The sequence below is a fragment of the Lichenostomus cassidix genome, chromosome Z, assembly GCF_008360975.1.
Source record: "Lichenostomus cassidix isolate B80296 chromosome Z, HeHo_3.0, whole genome shotgun sequence".
Classification (NCBI taxonomy): Eukaryota; Metazoa; Chordata; class Aves; order Passeriformes; family Meliphagidae; genus Lichenostomus; species Lichenostomus cassidix.
The window spans coordinates 33,491,129-33,507,237 of record NC_139511.1 but is presented as its reverse complement, the minus strand read 5'-3'; the positions used below and the strand labels follow the sequence as shown (position 1 = coordinate 33,507,237).

Here is a 16,109-nt window from a genome sequence, read left to right as displayed (position 1 = left end):
TCCACCACTTCAATGAAAATCTTAAATAATATTGATCCCAGTCCTGACCCTGGGTTACGACACTATTAACTGGCCTCTAAATGACCCTTGTATTATTGATTGCAATCCTGTGGCCCTGCATTGAGTTACTGAATTAATCTATTCCATTTGAGGAAAGCTTTGTCTGGTACAGTCAGAATGGTCATTTTGCATAGTATTTTATGTAGAATCAATGTTTGGTGGTGACATAGTGAGGACTGCCTCTTGTCTGTTCAGTTAAACTTTCTTTTGCAATTAAGAAGCAAAAGCTATGTTACTAGACTAGTATGGGAACTTAAACTATTAACTCTTAGCTGCAGATCACAAGACTAACAAATAACATGCTGCACAAAGCTCTATTTTGTAGGGTTGCAATATCTTTGCAACTTTGATGTCTCCCTTATTTGGGAAGGTGGGAGAAGACTGGAAGATCTACACAGCATGTGGTTTGTCATGACTGTGTCCTGTCTAGTTTTCTATACTCTGCGAGCCTTGTTGATTTGACTTTGTGTTCCCTCTCCCTCTTTCCCTCCCCACACCACCCCTTCACAGTGTAGCATAGGTATTTTGCCACTGTTTTTTGACACAAGCACAAGTGACAGCAAATCAGCTGTGATCCACTAATGGATCATGTATTAATTAAGCAGCAGGCACAAACAGCTCTGCCTGCTGCAGAACTGCCAGGGAAGGGGTCAGTCTGAAGTGCTGTGTGCCAAAACACACTGCATTAAGACTCCCATTCCTCAGTTATACCTTTGCATTATGGACCTTCCCTTTCTACACAGTTGTCCGTAAATTCTTCTACACTTTTCCTCACATAGTCCAGTTGCACACTTCAGCCAGGTGCGGGACAAAAGGGGTATTAACCCCATACCCATACAACCTGAATTGTTTAATGCCAATTCCACAGATTGCTGCATGGCTTCCCTAAAATCGTGCTTCATTTTATTGTGAAGGGCTCATATTTTAACTCCAGTGTGTTTCACAGCAATAGAAGCAGAAACTGAACTTCTGATCATTTTGTCCACTTCTAGCAAGGTGATGGCAAGTGGGAAAAGAGACCTGCTGGGATTTAGAAAGACAACTTATAACAGGATAAAAGTAAAAATGCAATCTTCATTTTAAAATAACTTTTCTAATTGTCAACATATGTATCACCAACAAATATATTACCAAAATACCCTCAATCTGCACCAGCGGAGGTACAGGTTGGACAGCAGGAGAAATTTCTTTGCAGAAAGGGTTGTTAAACATTGGAATGCTCTGCCCAGGGAGGTGATGAAGTCACCCTGCCTGGAGGTATTCAAGAAACAACTGGACAGAGCACTTTGTGCTATGGTCTTGTTGACAAGGAGGTGATTGGTTGAAGTTGGGACTCGATGATCTTAGAGATCTTTTCCAACCTAAATCATTCTGTGATTCTCTGAATAAAATTGCATGGGAACAGCCATCTTAGTAGTTTATCCTCTTTTATCTATTAATATTCATGTCTCTGTCTTTGTATTTTCAGATATAGTATTCTAGGTGTGCTGCTTGGAAAAGAAAAACCATGGCTTCCAGCACTTCAAACCCTGCTAACCATTTGCCATACTTCTTTGGCAATATCACACGCGAAGATGCCGAGGAGTATCTGATGCAAGGAGGAGCAAGTGATGGACTATACTTGCTCCGCCAGAGCCGAAATTACCTGGGGGGCTTTGCCTTATCTTTGGCCCATGGAAGGAAGGTTCATCACTATACGATTGAGAGGGAGCTGAGTGGCTCTTATGCTATCACAGGAGGCAAGTCGCATGCCAGTCCTGCTGAACTCATTAACTATCACTCAGAGGAAGCGGATGGCCTCATCTGTCTACTGAGAAAACCTTTCAACCGACCACCAGGTGTTGAACCCAAAACAGGACCCTTTGAAGATTTGAAAGAGAACCTCATCAGAGAGTATGTCAAGCAAACTTGGAATTTGCAGGTAAAACCAGGCTGATCTTGCCGTAAAGTAGTTTTTGAGCTAGGAGGAAAAGAGATTGCAGTTTTTGTTTCCAGCTATTGCTGCTGCTAGGCAGTATTTTTTCACAATGAAATCATAGCTGTTTGAGTTTTAACAGTGAGGTGTTTCTTTTCCCCAGTACATGCAGTAACTTGGCAATGTGTTGTTTTCCTGAAATTCAAAAACCTTAGAATTTCTATAATGTCTTGGGCTACCATAATCTTATCTACCACCGCACTAACATATGTCATCAGATTTGAACAGAAAATTAATAGATGTAATGAACAAGACAGATAAATGGTTTGTTTCATTGCGTTTAATTCTGATTTTTTTATGGATTGATATGCAGACAATCATGGTGACATGATGACTTGTTTTACATCCTCCTCTCTTAACTGGCCTTGTTTCTGTGATGCTAATTTAGATTATGTCCAAAACAGAACTTGTTCCTGAAACAGAACAATTTCTACACTGCAGAGCACTGCCTATACATCTTCAGTGCTGCATGCGTAAAGCAGGAATTTTCCATATGGAGAGCAAGAGGCTGGGTTTTTTTCCTGAGAATGACTATGAAAAGTCTTAACATGGAAACACCGGTGTAGGAGGCTGCAAAAGGAATGTTATTTCACCTTGAGATGCCATGAGTTACATTTATGGAGGTAACTGATGGAGTTGCAGAAGGTTTTTAAATCTCTTTTGCTGCTAGCAAGTAACCCTATGAATTCTGCTCTGTAAAATATTTGGAGCAATCCCCAAACTGGGAAACCCTGAAACTTATACTACATTTTCTCTAACTGCTGAGGCTCACATCTGAGCTCAATCTAGAAGCTGATGAATCTGATGAACTTTAGTTTAAAACTGTTGAAACTAGTGGAGGTTGCCCTCAGATTCTGGGCCAAATTTAGAAGTGGTAGGTTGTAGATAAGGTTAGAAGTGTCTAAGTTAATATTGCTCTAAATAATTCACTCTAAAATGGAGACTGTTCTGTCTGGGAAAATTTGCATTGATGTCTTTGACATAGACATGCTGCAACAGTGCAAAGCCTGTTCAGTTCATTTTAGTATACTGCTATAGGATATGTAATTTGCAGGTATGTTTGAAATCTCAGAATGACACTATTTGTCTGTGACTGCTTAGCGTAAAAATATGACTTCATTTTAAGTTTAGATGCTGATATATCAGTGGTTTCATGTACTGGGTAATTTTTTTTTCTTTTTCTCAGGTAAAGGGAGAACCCTGGCTTTGTGATGTTTAGATTATCATATGCTAGTTTCTGGTTCAAAATGTTTATAGCAACTAGGCCTTTTCTTCACATGCAACAAATATGTGCAGATTTTGGATGTCCCAAAAGCAAGTCCCAAAATAACCGTGAGTCTACCTGTCATGTTTTTGCTGCAGAATATAGTTTGACAGTTTCATGGTGTTTCCACTGCTCTCTAGGGGCATGCTCTTGAGCAAGCTATCATTAGTCAGAAGCCTCAGCTGGAGAAGCTGATTGCCACCACTGCCCATGAGAAGATGCCTTGGTTCCACGGGAGGATCTCTCGGGAGGAGTCAGAACACCGTATCCTCATTGGGTCAAGAAGCAATGGAAAATTTCTGTGAGTGCATTTTTCGGTGGTACTGCTGTTTGCCTCCAGTGTTACTGTACAGTTCCTTTGAATAAATCTCAAATGAGAATATGCCCTGAAAGGTGGCTCATCCGCAGTGAGGGAGCCCAGTTCAGCATGATTTACATGATGTGATACTTCCTGCCTGAAGCAAGTCCCTCACTTAACTAAGGACAGGAAACCATAACAAAAGCAGGGAACACCTGCAGGGGTGTCCACTGGGACCTGCTGGAACCAGTCATGACCAGCCCAGGGCAGCCTCTGGCCTTTGTAACCCCGCTGTCAAAGCCTGACCACCTGCAACCAATACACAGACTTATTAAACTGGTACAATTATAGACAAACTGCCTGTGTTGGCAGCAGCTGGCATCTGTATCTGTCAGCTCTCTCAGGGACAGTGGTGGTGCTTTGTTTTGTAGTTAAGCAACAGAATGAATTGCTTCTACCTTGACAACACTCAATTTCGTCGGCTGCTTACTCTCTCCATTTACTCAGTCTGATGATCTCTTGTTTTCTGACCAAAAATGTTTCATGTTGGATAGTGACTGACAGCCATCATCTTGTGTGGACTAGAGTCAGACAAAGTCTTCTAAGAAATAAAGGGGATTTTTTTGGAAAATCCTCATTTGAAAAATATAGGTGTTTTAACAGAGGTATCTTTTGTCATTTCCACACCCCTCCCTCCCCGTCCCCCACACCCAGAAAGTAATTATATAATGATAAAAAATTAGGCTTAAAAGTCATGGCCAAAAAAAGAATCACTAAGAGCTGTATAATTTGTGAGGGAAATTTCATCACCTACCGATGCAGCTTCCTTTGGCTTTTTTTAAAGCTAGTCCAAAGTGGAACCCCATGAGAGAGTGCAGGAAGGATATGCCTCTTCAGTGCCAACTTTTTCATTTTTACTGATTTGCCACAAATGTGCCGTACTAATCGCCAACATGGGTGCAACCCTCACATGTTTCCATGTTTCAGCCTTAGTTGACAGGAGCCAGTAACTCCTTTAAATCCTGTTTCAGGTAGAGTGAATTCCTATGAGGTCTTACCTACAAATTGACTGCAGTCACATCTCATTTCTTGAACTCTCTTTTTGTCCGCTAGTTCTTGAATTTTTTGTGTTTCATAGCCACTCACCCAAGTAGCCATGCATCCCTATTTTCAGCCTCATATTCCCATTTGGTGGGGAGTACATCCAGAGGTTCATTTACGCAGTTGCTTTTGTTGCCGCATGTAACAAAACCTTGTCAAAAGCTTATTGCAGATTTTTTTACACTTGCAATAAAACAAGTGTTACAAAAGTTGCAAAAATTTGCAAAAATTCTTCCTATTGCACAGGTGTTTAGAGGATTTGATGAACACAGCTGCTGTTGTAGATTACCAGCCCAGCATTATCACACAACCTCTCCTTTTTCTTGAGGTGTGACTTTGCTAGTTTCTTTTCCTACATTTTAGACCTAAGGTCTGGTGGATACATAATCTGAAACAAAACATCAATTCTTCTTTAATGACACTTTCGTAGCTAAAAATATATTGCTTTGTGCTTTCTGTTTAAACGCCTTAGCAAATCAACTTTGTATCAGCTGAGTCATGATGTTGATCCTGTATTAAAACTGGCAGCTTTTCCAGTTTGCCTCAGGCATACATCGGCTTCTATGTGGCCAAAATACTTCTCTTTGGGGCAGGGAGGGAAGGGAGGAGGCAGGGGGGGAAGTGGGGGGGAAAAGAGAGAAAAAAAGGAAGCTAATTTTTCTTCAAATAAAAGGATCCATTAGCTAACGTTTCTTAACAACAGGGATAGGTTTTGGAGTAAGGGTGTTACTTAACACCCTTACTTAACACCCTGTTAAGGAGACATTTGACATTTTCAGCCTCTGTTATAAACACTAGTCCCTTTTAAATCTTCTATAAGCATTCCTACTGCTCTAACTGGAAATATTTTCCCAGCTTTTTCCTGTATTACTGAAAGATGGCCTAGGAGGTGTTCCTGCTGCGATTCTCAGTGACATGCTTAATGAGTTATGGGGAACCATTCAGACCATCTCCCGTGGGACTGATCATGTCAATGGATCCATATTTTATATAGTTTTGATGGAACTCAGGTGGCTGCTTTCCTTTCATATCAGGTAGACAAACCCACAGGGGAGAAAATGCTAATTCTAAGGCTCTGTTTAAACCATGAGAAGTGACACAGAAGCTCAGATAATATGAATATCTAACTGTTAGTCTGTTGAGCTAGGGTCCTTCCTATTAAGGACAACACTGTTTACTTCTGCATCTGTAGGATGCTTTCCAATGTATTAATTGCTCTTTCACAGGCTTCCCATCTGGCCATTTTAGACCTTAGTAACCACTCAGCTGCCACTTGCTCTTATGGTCCCAGGGAAGAAAGAGGAAGAGAATTTTATCTACCCCCTAATTCAGTAGACAGTGTAGCAAGAGGAGATAATGTGTTGTTCATTCATGTCAGAAATCAGTTATTTTACCTTTCTGAGCCATTCTAGCTTTCAGACCCTTAGACAGACGGCCATCACTAATAACAAACCACCAGTCTTAATTCAGAGAGGTTTATTGTTTTCTGCAGTGGTTTGGCTAACATGGGCTTGCTCAGGAAGTGTTGAGAAATAAACCACTCATTTCTGGCTAACTGAAGCAGTAGCAGCAAAACTGTTGAGTGTGAAAGTGGTGCATTGTTTTACATTTCAGGCACAGACATCACATAATTTTACTTAGCCAGCAGCAGTACTTGTCAGAATATTCTGTTTATCTGTGGATTGAAGGCTTTGAATTTGTGCCTGTGAATGTAGATGCTCAGGGACTGTTTTTCTTACATTGGTCAAGATACTCAAGCTCGGTAGCTGACTGAAAGGTAACAATTTAAAACATTCAAGGTCTAAGAGATGTTTGCTTGTTGAGGTATAACCTTGAAACAAAGAGAGTAGCTAGATTTTTGAAGAAATCAGGTACTCCAAGGCTATTTAACAAGTCCACAAGTGGTTGCTTGTATATTATAAAAATCATATTGTTTATAATGGAGAAAATAATAAATATTAGAAGACTAGAATATTTCCATATATTTTTAACAAGGGTCTCCAAAACTTCATTACACCAGAAATTTGCTATCCATCTGACCTACCTAAATTGAAACAAAATCCAATACAGCAGTCTCTGTAATAATGCAACTAACATATAGATTTCTTTAGCACTGCTTTGCAGAGGTACAAGATTATCAAATCTGGATTTATTTTTAATAATTTAAATATTAAAATAGTAAAAACGCTTCCTGAATGCTGTTAAAGATGTCATTAATAACATCATAAAGATAACACTGCAATGCATCCAAGGAAAAATGCTGAGCTAACTGTGGGTGTTTTACTAGGGAATTTTCACAGATTTTTTTAAAGTTTTTGTCATGGCTTAAAAGTCAGTGATGTATGTATGTTGATGCTAGAGAGTTTGTTTTCAAACCCAAACACAGAAACTGTCTAATAAAATTACATGAAATAGGAAGTAGTGCCTACCTCTTCTGCGAAGAACTTTCATGTAAGATTGCCACTCTTGGCACAAATTTCAGAGAAAAAAATATAGCAGTGAAATAGAAGTAAAATAACCCACTTAACGTCATTAACACTGTTTTACATTTTATATTGGATGATGGTTTTTGACCAAACAAACTGGGGTTTATTACATTTTGCCTGGTAGGGAGCATTGATTAAAGATCAAACTATTAATATTGGTAATACTTTTATTAATATTGTAATCATATTTTATTAATAATGCATCATTAAATATTTATCATATTGTTATTATCTATGTGAATGCAAGCATACGTGGAACTGTTGAAAACTAAATTATAACTTTGCTAGGAGCAAAGAGCAGAAAAGTTGGTTTTGTCTGTAGTTTCACATAGGAGATAAGTCTGGTATGTGGTAAGTGTTGGCACATCTTGATTTACCATCAGTAATGACCACTTCAGTTATATGAATACGTGATCTTGCATATGTGTTAAAAAACAGAAGTTCTGAAGTTAGAGGAGGATAAAGAAAATTCAGAAATACTGTTAAACCAAAAAAATTAGCATTAGGGAAACTGTGAGTGAAGTCATTGCAAATAAGCAGTCTATATAAATTTAGTCTATATAAATTTTATACACCTGTCAATACCTGTATGTTGTTCACATGAAATATAAACAGTTGTGTAAAAGGAAAGTAGAAAACTATTTTGGTGTCATATGAGTGTCTTCAGTATGTAATGAGAATATTAAAGAGGACAAAAGTAGTTTAGACTATTATAATGAGTCACAGTAATATTCATCATGGCATTCCATGACAATTTGAACTAAATTGCCTCTTATATGTCACAAGAGCTAACAATAGTATTTCAAAATAATAAGGTTTGAAGTGCAGCTGTCTGTAAGAGTTTTCTTGCGTGACAAAAATTTTTTGTTTCTGGTATAAGTAGCAGTTAATATTTACACTAATCTTACTGCCCTCTTCTGTGGATTTGCCACTACTGGGCTGCATACAGAGCTAGGTCACTTTTCTGATCTGGAAGAGAAGTCTTTAAATAATTCTATCAGTATTAAATTTGTATCCACAAAAGGAACTGGATGTTGTTGACATCATTGAAGATGAAAATAATCCTATTAAATGTGACCTTAATAATGAAGTTCCTCTTCAAAGTGCCAAGGATTTGCTAGGCTTAGATGACCATAAAAATTTTCCAAGATAAATGATAATATGCAGACAGTGCACTGTGTTTCTGGAGATGCTGTCTTCCTCTCCACAGCAGCCTGGATGATGCACATGACTCTTTGGGAGAGCTATTTACTGATCTTCTGTTAGGTGCATGTTGGGTGCATCTTGCAGACCAGTGCAGCAGGGCTGTGGCTTCTCAAGGCTAGCTCTGCAGTAGAGACCTCAGCAGCAGAGTGGTCCGAGGTGTGAAGAAAAGCTGTGATCCCTAACTGAGATAGCTGTACTAAGAAGATCCCCTATTTCAGGAGCAGTTTTACAGCAGAGCTGTTTGTTAGGGGGTTGGTGGGTCATGGTGTATTTTGCTGCCAGGGTGAAGTCAGCTAAATAGACTAATGTGGATGCAATCCTCCTCACAAAAGTATTTTGTGCCTGTGCAGCAGACTCACCAGGAGGTGATTTTTTAGGTTCCATTGTAGATAGCAATAGAGTGAAGCTGAGCTTTCTCCTAAATTCTGTAGTGTTCTGACATTTCTGAAACAGCTGTGAATGTGTTACTGAACAGGGGAGAAGAAATGATGCAAATGAAGACAGCAGTCAATCCATTTTGCCCTTTATATAATTCTTTTACAGATGGCACCAAGTTCATATCTTATTACTCTCAAACTTGGAACATATGCCCTGTGCAGCAGATCTTTGAAGTGATAATGAGTAGCCATGTTGTTAATAGCATTACCAGAGAGATGGTCAGAAGGGCAGACATGCAGGAGCTTGATCAGCACTGGGGATTGTCGATATCTCTGGCATCAACAAAGTTGTTATTGCTGAGAAGGCAAAGCAATGCTGAGAATAAAATTTAGCATGCCTTTGGATTCACAAGCAAGAATAATTTCACAACGTTCCTAAAGCAAGCATTTTGCTAGTTTATTTTCTTCATAATTCTCCACTGCAGAATGCTGTGACTTCTGGGTTTTTTCTACACAGTCAATGAGGCATGTTGTAATAGCAATTTATTTCTTTGACCCTTAGGGATATTTTTCTTTAGAAGGAGAGGGATTGTTTGGGTTTTCAGATGGAAGCAGAAAAAACTGGAGCATTGTTCTTTTTGCTTCCAAATGGTAATATCAAAGGAGGGAATGGGTAGCTATTTAGACTGTCTGTAATGATGCTCCAAATTGCTATTAGTTGCTATCTGGATTGCAGTCCCAAACCACACCAAACCACAAAAAATATTCAAACACAAATTGCATGAAATATAAAATCAATACCTAAGCTTTCTTTGTATTGTATCAGGTAACAGTTTGAACTTCTACATTCCTTCTTCTGCTGTTTTAAAAACATATGTCATAAAAAGTAGAGATCCCTCAACACTTCTCTAATACATTTGTCTATTCAGGTCTGTTCTCAATGAAGTTGCTCATATTTCTGATTCGTCTCAATAGATGAAATATTTGGATTATCTGCAACAGCATGAAATGGAACGCCTCATGGATGAGGCGTTCCATTTGAACACCTCATGAAATGGAATGGTATCCTCATGAAATTTCATGGTATCCATGAAATGGATACCTCATGGTTGGCTTCCTTCCTTGCCAAAGTGATTTTTTTTAAAAAAAAAAAAGCTTTTTTAAGATTAATACCTTTTTTATTAGTTTTTATCGAAGAACAGGAAATATTGTGTTTAATTTCAGAACAGTTTAAAGCAGAGGATGCATTTGGAATTTGGAATTTTTTTCTCAACATTCTGAAAATTGTTGCTTTTCACAGAAGAAAAGTTCCATATATGAAGAGAGCTTTCAGATCTGATGTGAATGCCCTGAGTTATACAGAAGATGTGAAACCTTCATTTCCATTCAAAGCAGTTCCCATTTACTACCTTTTAGTTTGAACAGCATTTGCTTCTGACTCTATTCTTTTGCAGCATCTGTTGACACCAAACTGGATACTGTTACCCAGCTGCAGTTCTGGAGGCTTAGCCTAACCTAGGCAGTCATTACCACAGTCTACAAAACCAAAATGAAATTTTGAAAAAAGGCTTAGGGCAATCCATGTAACTCAGTAAGGGATCTATTTGCCAAAATTAAGATTTAGGCTGTCAATTAAATGCACTTGACACTCCTGCTCTTCAGACGCATTTGGAAAGATGTAGTAGGGATGTCCTTTGTAGGGATCCAGGTTATGCTAGAGTTGACTGACCACAGTTTAAAACCCACCTGCTCCATAACCCCGAGGTTCCCTCTGGACCCTGATTAAACAAAAGGGTTAGAATGGAGGTGTTTTTAGGATGTGCAGTGGTAGACCTGTCTGACAGAAGTTGCCGTGACTGTGAGCTGCAGGTGGCTCCAGAGTTATGTAGCTGTGGGTTTAGGAGAAGTTCCAAAATGCAATACAACCTTATAAACCTGAACTCTGCCTAAGCCCTGCACTGAAGAGTGATAGGGCTGTTTGCGTCTGTGCCATGGATTTTAGAAATCAGGATTCTCCCCTCCCCTGGGTTCCCATGCTCTCAAGAAATGTTTGCAATGCTTTGAGAGAGAGTAAATACTCTTGCAAATGAGAACCAGTTTCAGTAGAACGAATTGTATTAGAGCCATTTCCTCATGCGAAGCATGAAGGGTATTTGTTACTGAGAAACAATCCATTGCATTTTTATAGTCTTATTTGTACTCTATTCTGAACAGAAGTCTGCTTGCAATGAAATGTTGTATTTTTGTGTTTTAGAAACAATGCCCGCTATTCCGAAAATATTTTTCTAAGCTTTATTTGCTTAGAACAAGTCAGAATAAGACAAAGGAAAAGTCAGTCTTCATTTTAGCAGAGCCTGTTGTTCTTCACTGGTCAGTCAGCACAGGAAATCAGCATGGTGAGAAAACACCTGCATGTCATGAGGAAACCACAATGTGTTTCAATTTGCTTTAGAGACTTAGGCAAGTTACCTTGGTTTCAGATAACAAAAAACTGACCCTACTTCCCTTTTCCTTTAGCCAGCGTCCTGTTCACGTCTTAAGCAACAAAATGACTCTACTTGAAAGGAATAAGTGCATGAGTAATTCAGACAAAGCACAGTTTTACTTCAGCTTTGATTGAGTCAGCTGAGGAGCAGAATTTAATACTTGCCTCTGCAATCTTCTGAGATATAATAGCAAGTTCCAGCGTTGCAGCACAAAGCTTCTTAACACCTTAGTGTGTATATGCTGCTATATTTCTTTTCAGGGCTGTTCAAAAATTCAAGTGAGAGTAAGTATATTTCTAGGCACACCAGAACAAGAAATGTTTTAGTGTTGCAGAATCTAGGCTTTTCATTAAAAGAAAAAAAAAAAAAAAGGCCAGACAGTTTTAATCCAACTCTAATGCTGTCTCACTGTCAGCTGTAAGTGAGCATGGGAACCCAACTGAAACGGTTCCCATGAAGAAGGGTTCCCTTCTTTCTAAACTCAGAAATGTTGCACCACCTAAGATGGAACTAGTAATAAATTCCTATCTACTATAGGTTCAGTGACTGGAATACACTGATCTCAGTGTCAGCTAGCCCTGAGTACACATAAAACAACTCTGTCATGCTTTATTAAGCATCTCAGATGGTGCTTGCAGGTCTCCTGGAAGAAGGAAATTGTCCTGACTACCTATGAACTTTAGACAAGATTTTTATATTACAGTGATCTGTCCATGGTGCAGTTTAGATGAGGTATTTACACCCCAATACGGTGTGAAGTTTCATATGAATTTTAAGTGCAATCTGCAACAAAGCATGAATGTCTTTACTGAAATTATAAGAATTAATGATTACAGAAACGTATTATTTTCTTTAAATTCCAAGCCATAAAACAAGCTATTTCAGACACAAAATTTTCCCCTTTATTTGATTTTCACATTACATTTTTTCAGTGCTTTACCTTCTGCTCTTACTGTCATCTCTTTATTTCAAAATAAAAGATACAAGAGAGGTAAGCCAGCAGTGCAGGTGCTTTCTAATGCATATTTGCTCAGAGAGTGCTTTATGCAATGCTCAGTGTTCTGTAGCTGCCTAACAGAGTGCCTTACATCATTGATTTTTCTGTTTTAATCTGTTACATTTTTGGAAGAAAAAAGAGAAACTTTAGGCAATTTATCTGAAAATTAATTACACTAAGAAATAAATTAAAGGCTTAACAAAATGTCTTCAGAAGTTGCAGTGCTGATTTTATTTTGTTTTTAATTCAAAAGCTTTAAGGAAAGGGTGATTCAAAAAAGAATACTCATTCCTAGTAAAGTGTAACCCTGAAAATCTTCCTTATTCCTACAGTATCCGAGAAAGGGACAGCAATGGTTCCTATGCCCTGTGCCTGCTGAATGATGGAAAAGTACTGCACTATCGTATTGACAGAGATAAGACAGGAAAGCTATCCATACCGGATGGAAAAAGATTTGACACCCTGTGGCAGGTCTGTTAATTTTGTATTATGTGGATATCTGTCGTCACATTTCTGTATAACTGACCAAGGCTGCTTTGTTTTATTTTGGCTTGTGACAAGAGTCTTGGGCCAAAACCAACACGTTTTGGCAGGTTATTTGTCGTACATTTCCAACATTTTGTGGTTTCTACACATGAAAGTTGCTATACATGTGCATACGTACGTAAGGTTTCTATATGTGTTAATGTAGAAAGCTATGTGAGTGTAGAGCTTTTAATAATTTTTAAATGTAATGTTGCAGCCTGGCTGAGTTCAAAACTGTAATTAATTATTCATTCAGATGAATATTCTCTAGAATGAAAGCCCATTTGCATTTGCAAGTAACCATATTCAATAATGGAAATGCTTGGTTTAGCCTTTTGCTAATGTCCTTTATTACAGCAACAAACAGAATTCTAGGAAGCAAAAAGGGGGTGGTGTAAGATGCTGTACACATAATGCAGTCTTTAGCTTTGAAATTCTTTACCTTCAAGTCTGCAAAAGCATGACTTGCTGAGGCTTACCACCAAAATATGTCTGAATCCTGGTAAAGATTAAGCAATTAAGGAGTCCATAGCTGACTATGCCATAGTTGATAATAAAACTGAATACTGATGAAATAACTGTGTAAACTGAAAATACTAAGGGAATTGAAACTGCCACAGAAATCTCTTATGTCCTCTTGCTCAAAAATCCATTAAAACAAGTAAAGTGAGTCAAAAATGTAAGAATCTTTGCTTGCATAAATTAATTTGTAGGTTTTTTGTTTTTTCCTGGCATCACTGGAAATTTAAAAGTAGCACTGCTGTCTTACAAGTTCTGTGAACATATCTGAAACTCTTTCACTCACAGACCTTCTCCTTTATACACAAATGCACCAAATAGAAAATAGCAGTAACAACCCTTTAAAAAATGGCATGCAGAGGACAATCCAGGAGCACAAATGGCCACAACTACTGGTGCTATACATTTATTAACTGCTCTTATCCCATTGCAATTCTGAGGTCCAAAGAAAGCATCGCATATTAGGACTATTCTTGCACTGTAATGATGACCAAAAATTAAAACAAAAAAAAAAAAATAGGGTGGGAACTCAAGATATGAAAATAAGTTATTTGTTCAGTATTACAAAGCTGTTAAGTGGCAGAACCAGGTGGGGAATACTGACTTTTACAAATCGAATTCCTGGATCATGTTCTGCATTCATCCACAAAGTTACTTCAGAAACATTCACCCCTGCTAAACAGAAGTAAAGAACATGTGCACTAAAGATCTGCTGTGTGCCATGGTCATTTGTTGTAATATATATCAACTATTGTACATATGCACACAGTTCTAAAGAGACAATATATTTAAGGATATCACCTTTATATTTTCATATCTTTTTCTCTCATTATTTCTTTTTTTTTTCTTTCCCTCTCATTCTGCTAGTTAGTTGAGCACTATTCATACAAACCTGATGGATTATTAAGGGTTCTTACCATTCCTTGTCCACAACATGGCTCAGAAAATGGTGAGTATATAATAATATCCTATTATTTTTGTATGTATTAAAAGACAGGATAACTATGATAAATGTATGTGCATTTTTTCCACTTGCCATGTAGATGGGTGCAGATTTTCTACTTTTCAAATGAGTTAGTATCTGCCAGACTGTGCATGATGGAGGCAGATCCTGTAGTTTAAGGCTACCAAATCAAATTACTGCTGGGTCTAACTTATTGTCAGATCAGAAATGTGCTTTGCTGCTCAAAGAGGATGACTTGTAGGAAAGGAGGAGAAGATGTGGGGAAAGTGTCCTGAGGTTCAGTGTGCTTTTTATCTTGCTTCTTCTTTGATGTCATTGATGTCTTTGATGTCACACTGAAGAGACACTGTCCTCCCTCTTGCCCTGGCTGAAAGGGGAGAAGAGATCCATCTGACTGATCTATGCCCAACTTGTGCTCTTCCAGAAGTGGTTTTGTCTCTCTAAGGCTGCCTGTTATTCTAACTGGATACTAGCACCATGGTGAGAGGATGTAGAACACAATCGAATCACAGAATCATTCAGGCTGGAAAATATACTTAAGATCATCAAGTCCAACCCTGAAGTTTTTATTTTTTACACTCCTTTGAATCTCTACATGCTTTTCCCGTCACTTTTTCTGCTCCTTTGAATCCTTTAGGCTCTGCACATATCTGTGTCTCTGTGACTGCAAGTACCAGAGTATACTGCATATAGCAGACAAAAGCAAAGAAGATAATTCCAAGAGAAACACTGTAATGTGATTTAAAAACTAGACAGTTGGCGCCCTCTATGAAATTATGTGTTCTGACACAAATTTCTCGCCATGCTCAGTATCATTTTGCATTTGATTCTTTTACAGATAGTTTTGGTTTTAATACTCATCCTTCTTCTGGGACACTTCCCAAGGTAAGTGTAGTTGGTGATATAGCAATAGCACTCATTTGAGAAGGCTTACAGTCAGATACTGCTCTGGGAATGCTAATTCTTGAATATTACTGCATCTGTGAGTTCATTTTTCCAGGGTTATAAGCAGTAAGTTGCAAAGAAACTTAACATATTCTAGCATGGTATTAATTTCATCAATGTTTTGTATGTGCTAATCATCATTTAACTTTGTTAAATTTTACACATACAATGTATGTGAAAAAACAGTATTTTACATAGAAAAAGTGCCTCATTGATTGTCATATTCTATAGTGATTGTATCAACACTAGGAGGAGAGATACCACATTGCTTACCTTGTTCACTTTGAGAATCTGCTGGCTAGAGCTGAAATGGAGGTTCAATTTATTTTCATATTTGGTGTGCTCAGTTAACATCAGACTTTCCACAAGGGTTTCATTTATTGTGCACTGCATTAGGGGTGATTCATTCATCAACACCATGAAGAGTGAGCAAGTCCACCTATTATTATAATTACCTACTTTCTTGGAGTCCATTGACTAGAGGAGCTATGTGAGGTGTGATACATACAGGGACTCACATAATACTATCTTGTTCAATGTAGTTGATTTCATCTGAAATAGAGAATTAATTTTAGTCATTTCCCTGGAAAACTTAATTATCTAGGTCATTATCTCGATTCAGTCCCACCTTATAGAAAAAAATCTTTTGTTCAAATAGGCAATTGCATTTCTTTCAGTACTATTGAGTCTTAGCAGGCCTGTGAACAGCCATTCTCATACCTGCACTTCTGAAAATCAGGTACCCTTTTAAATCATTGGAAATTAAGCAACCAAAATAAATCCCTTTTCTTATTAAATATTGCCTTGATGTTTGGATCTGTGCCATTTACAAGGATGTGCATGAAGTTTAAGCATATGAGACCACGTTTTTCATCTGGTATACACACAGTTGTAGATATAGGGCAA

The 16,109-nt window shown here is 38.1% G+C and overlaps 1 protein-coding gene across 2 annotated transcripts in view; it reads left to right on the top strand.

Moving 5' to 3' along the window:
* Positions 1-16,109, top strand: part of SYK (spleen associated tyrosine kinase) — a 50,657-nt gene that overhangs the window by 16,565 nt on the left and 17,983 nt on the right. For both annotated transcript variants that reach the window (XM_085043006.1, XM_085043005.1), the window contains exons 2-6: positions 1,529-1,981; positions 3,440-3,600; positions 12,583-12,721; positions 14,162-14,243; positions 15,097-15,143. In XM_085043006.1, the coding sequence (XP_084899132.1) occupies positions 1,568-1,981; positions 3,440-3,600; positions 12,583-12,721; positions 14,162-14,243; positions 15,097-15,143 (843 nt within the window). In that variant the 5' untranslated portion in view covers positions 1,529-1,567. The remainder of the gene's footprint in view (positions 1-1,528; positions 1,982-3,439; positions 3,601-12,582; positions 12,722-14,161; positions 14,244-15,096; positions 15,144-16,109) is intronic.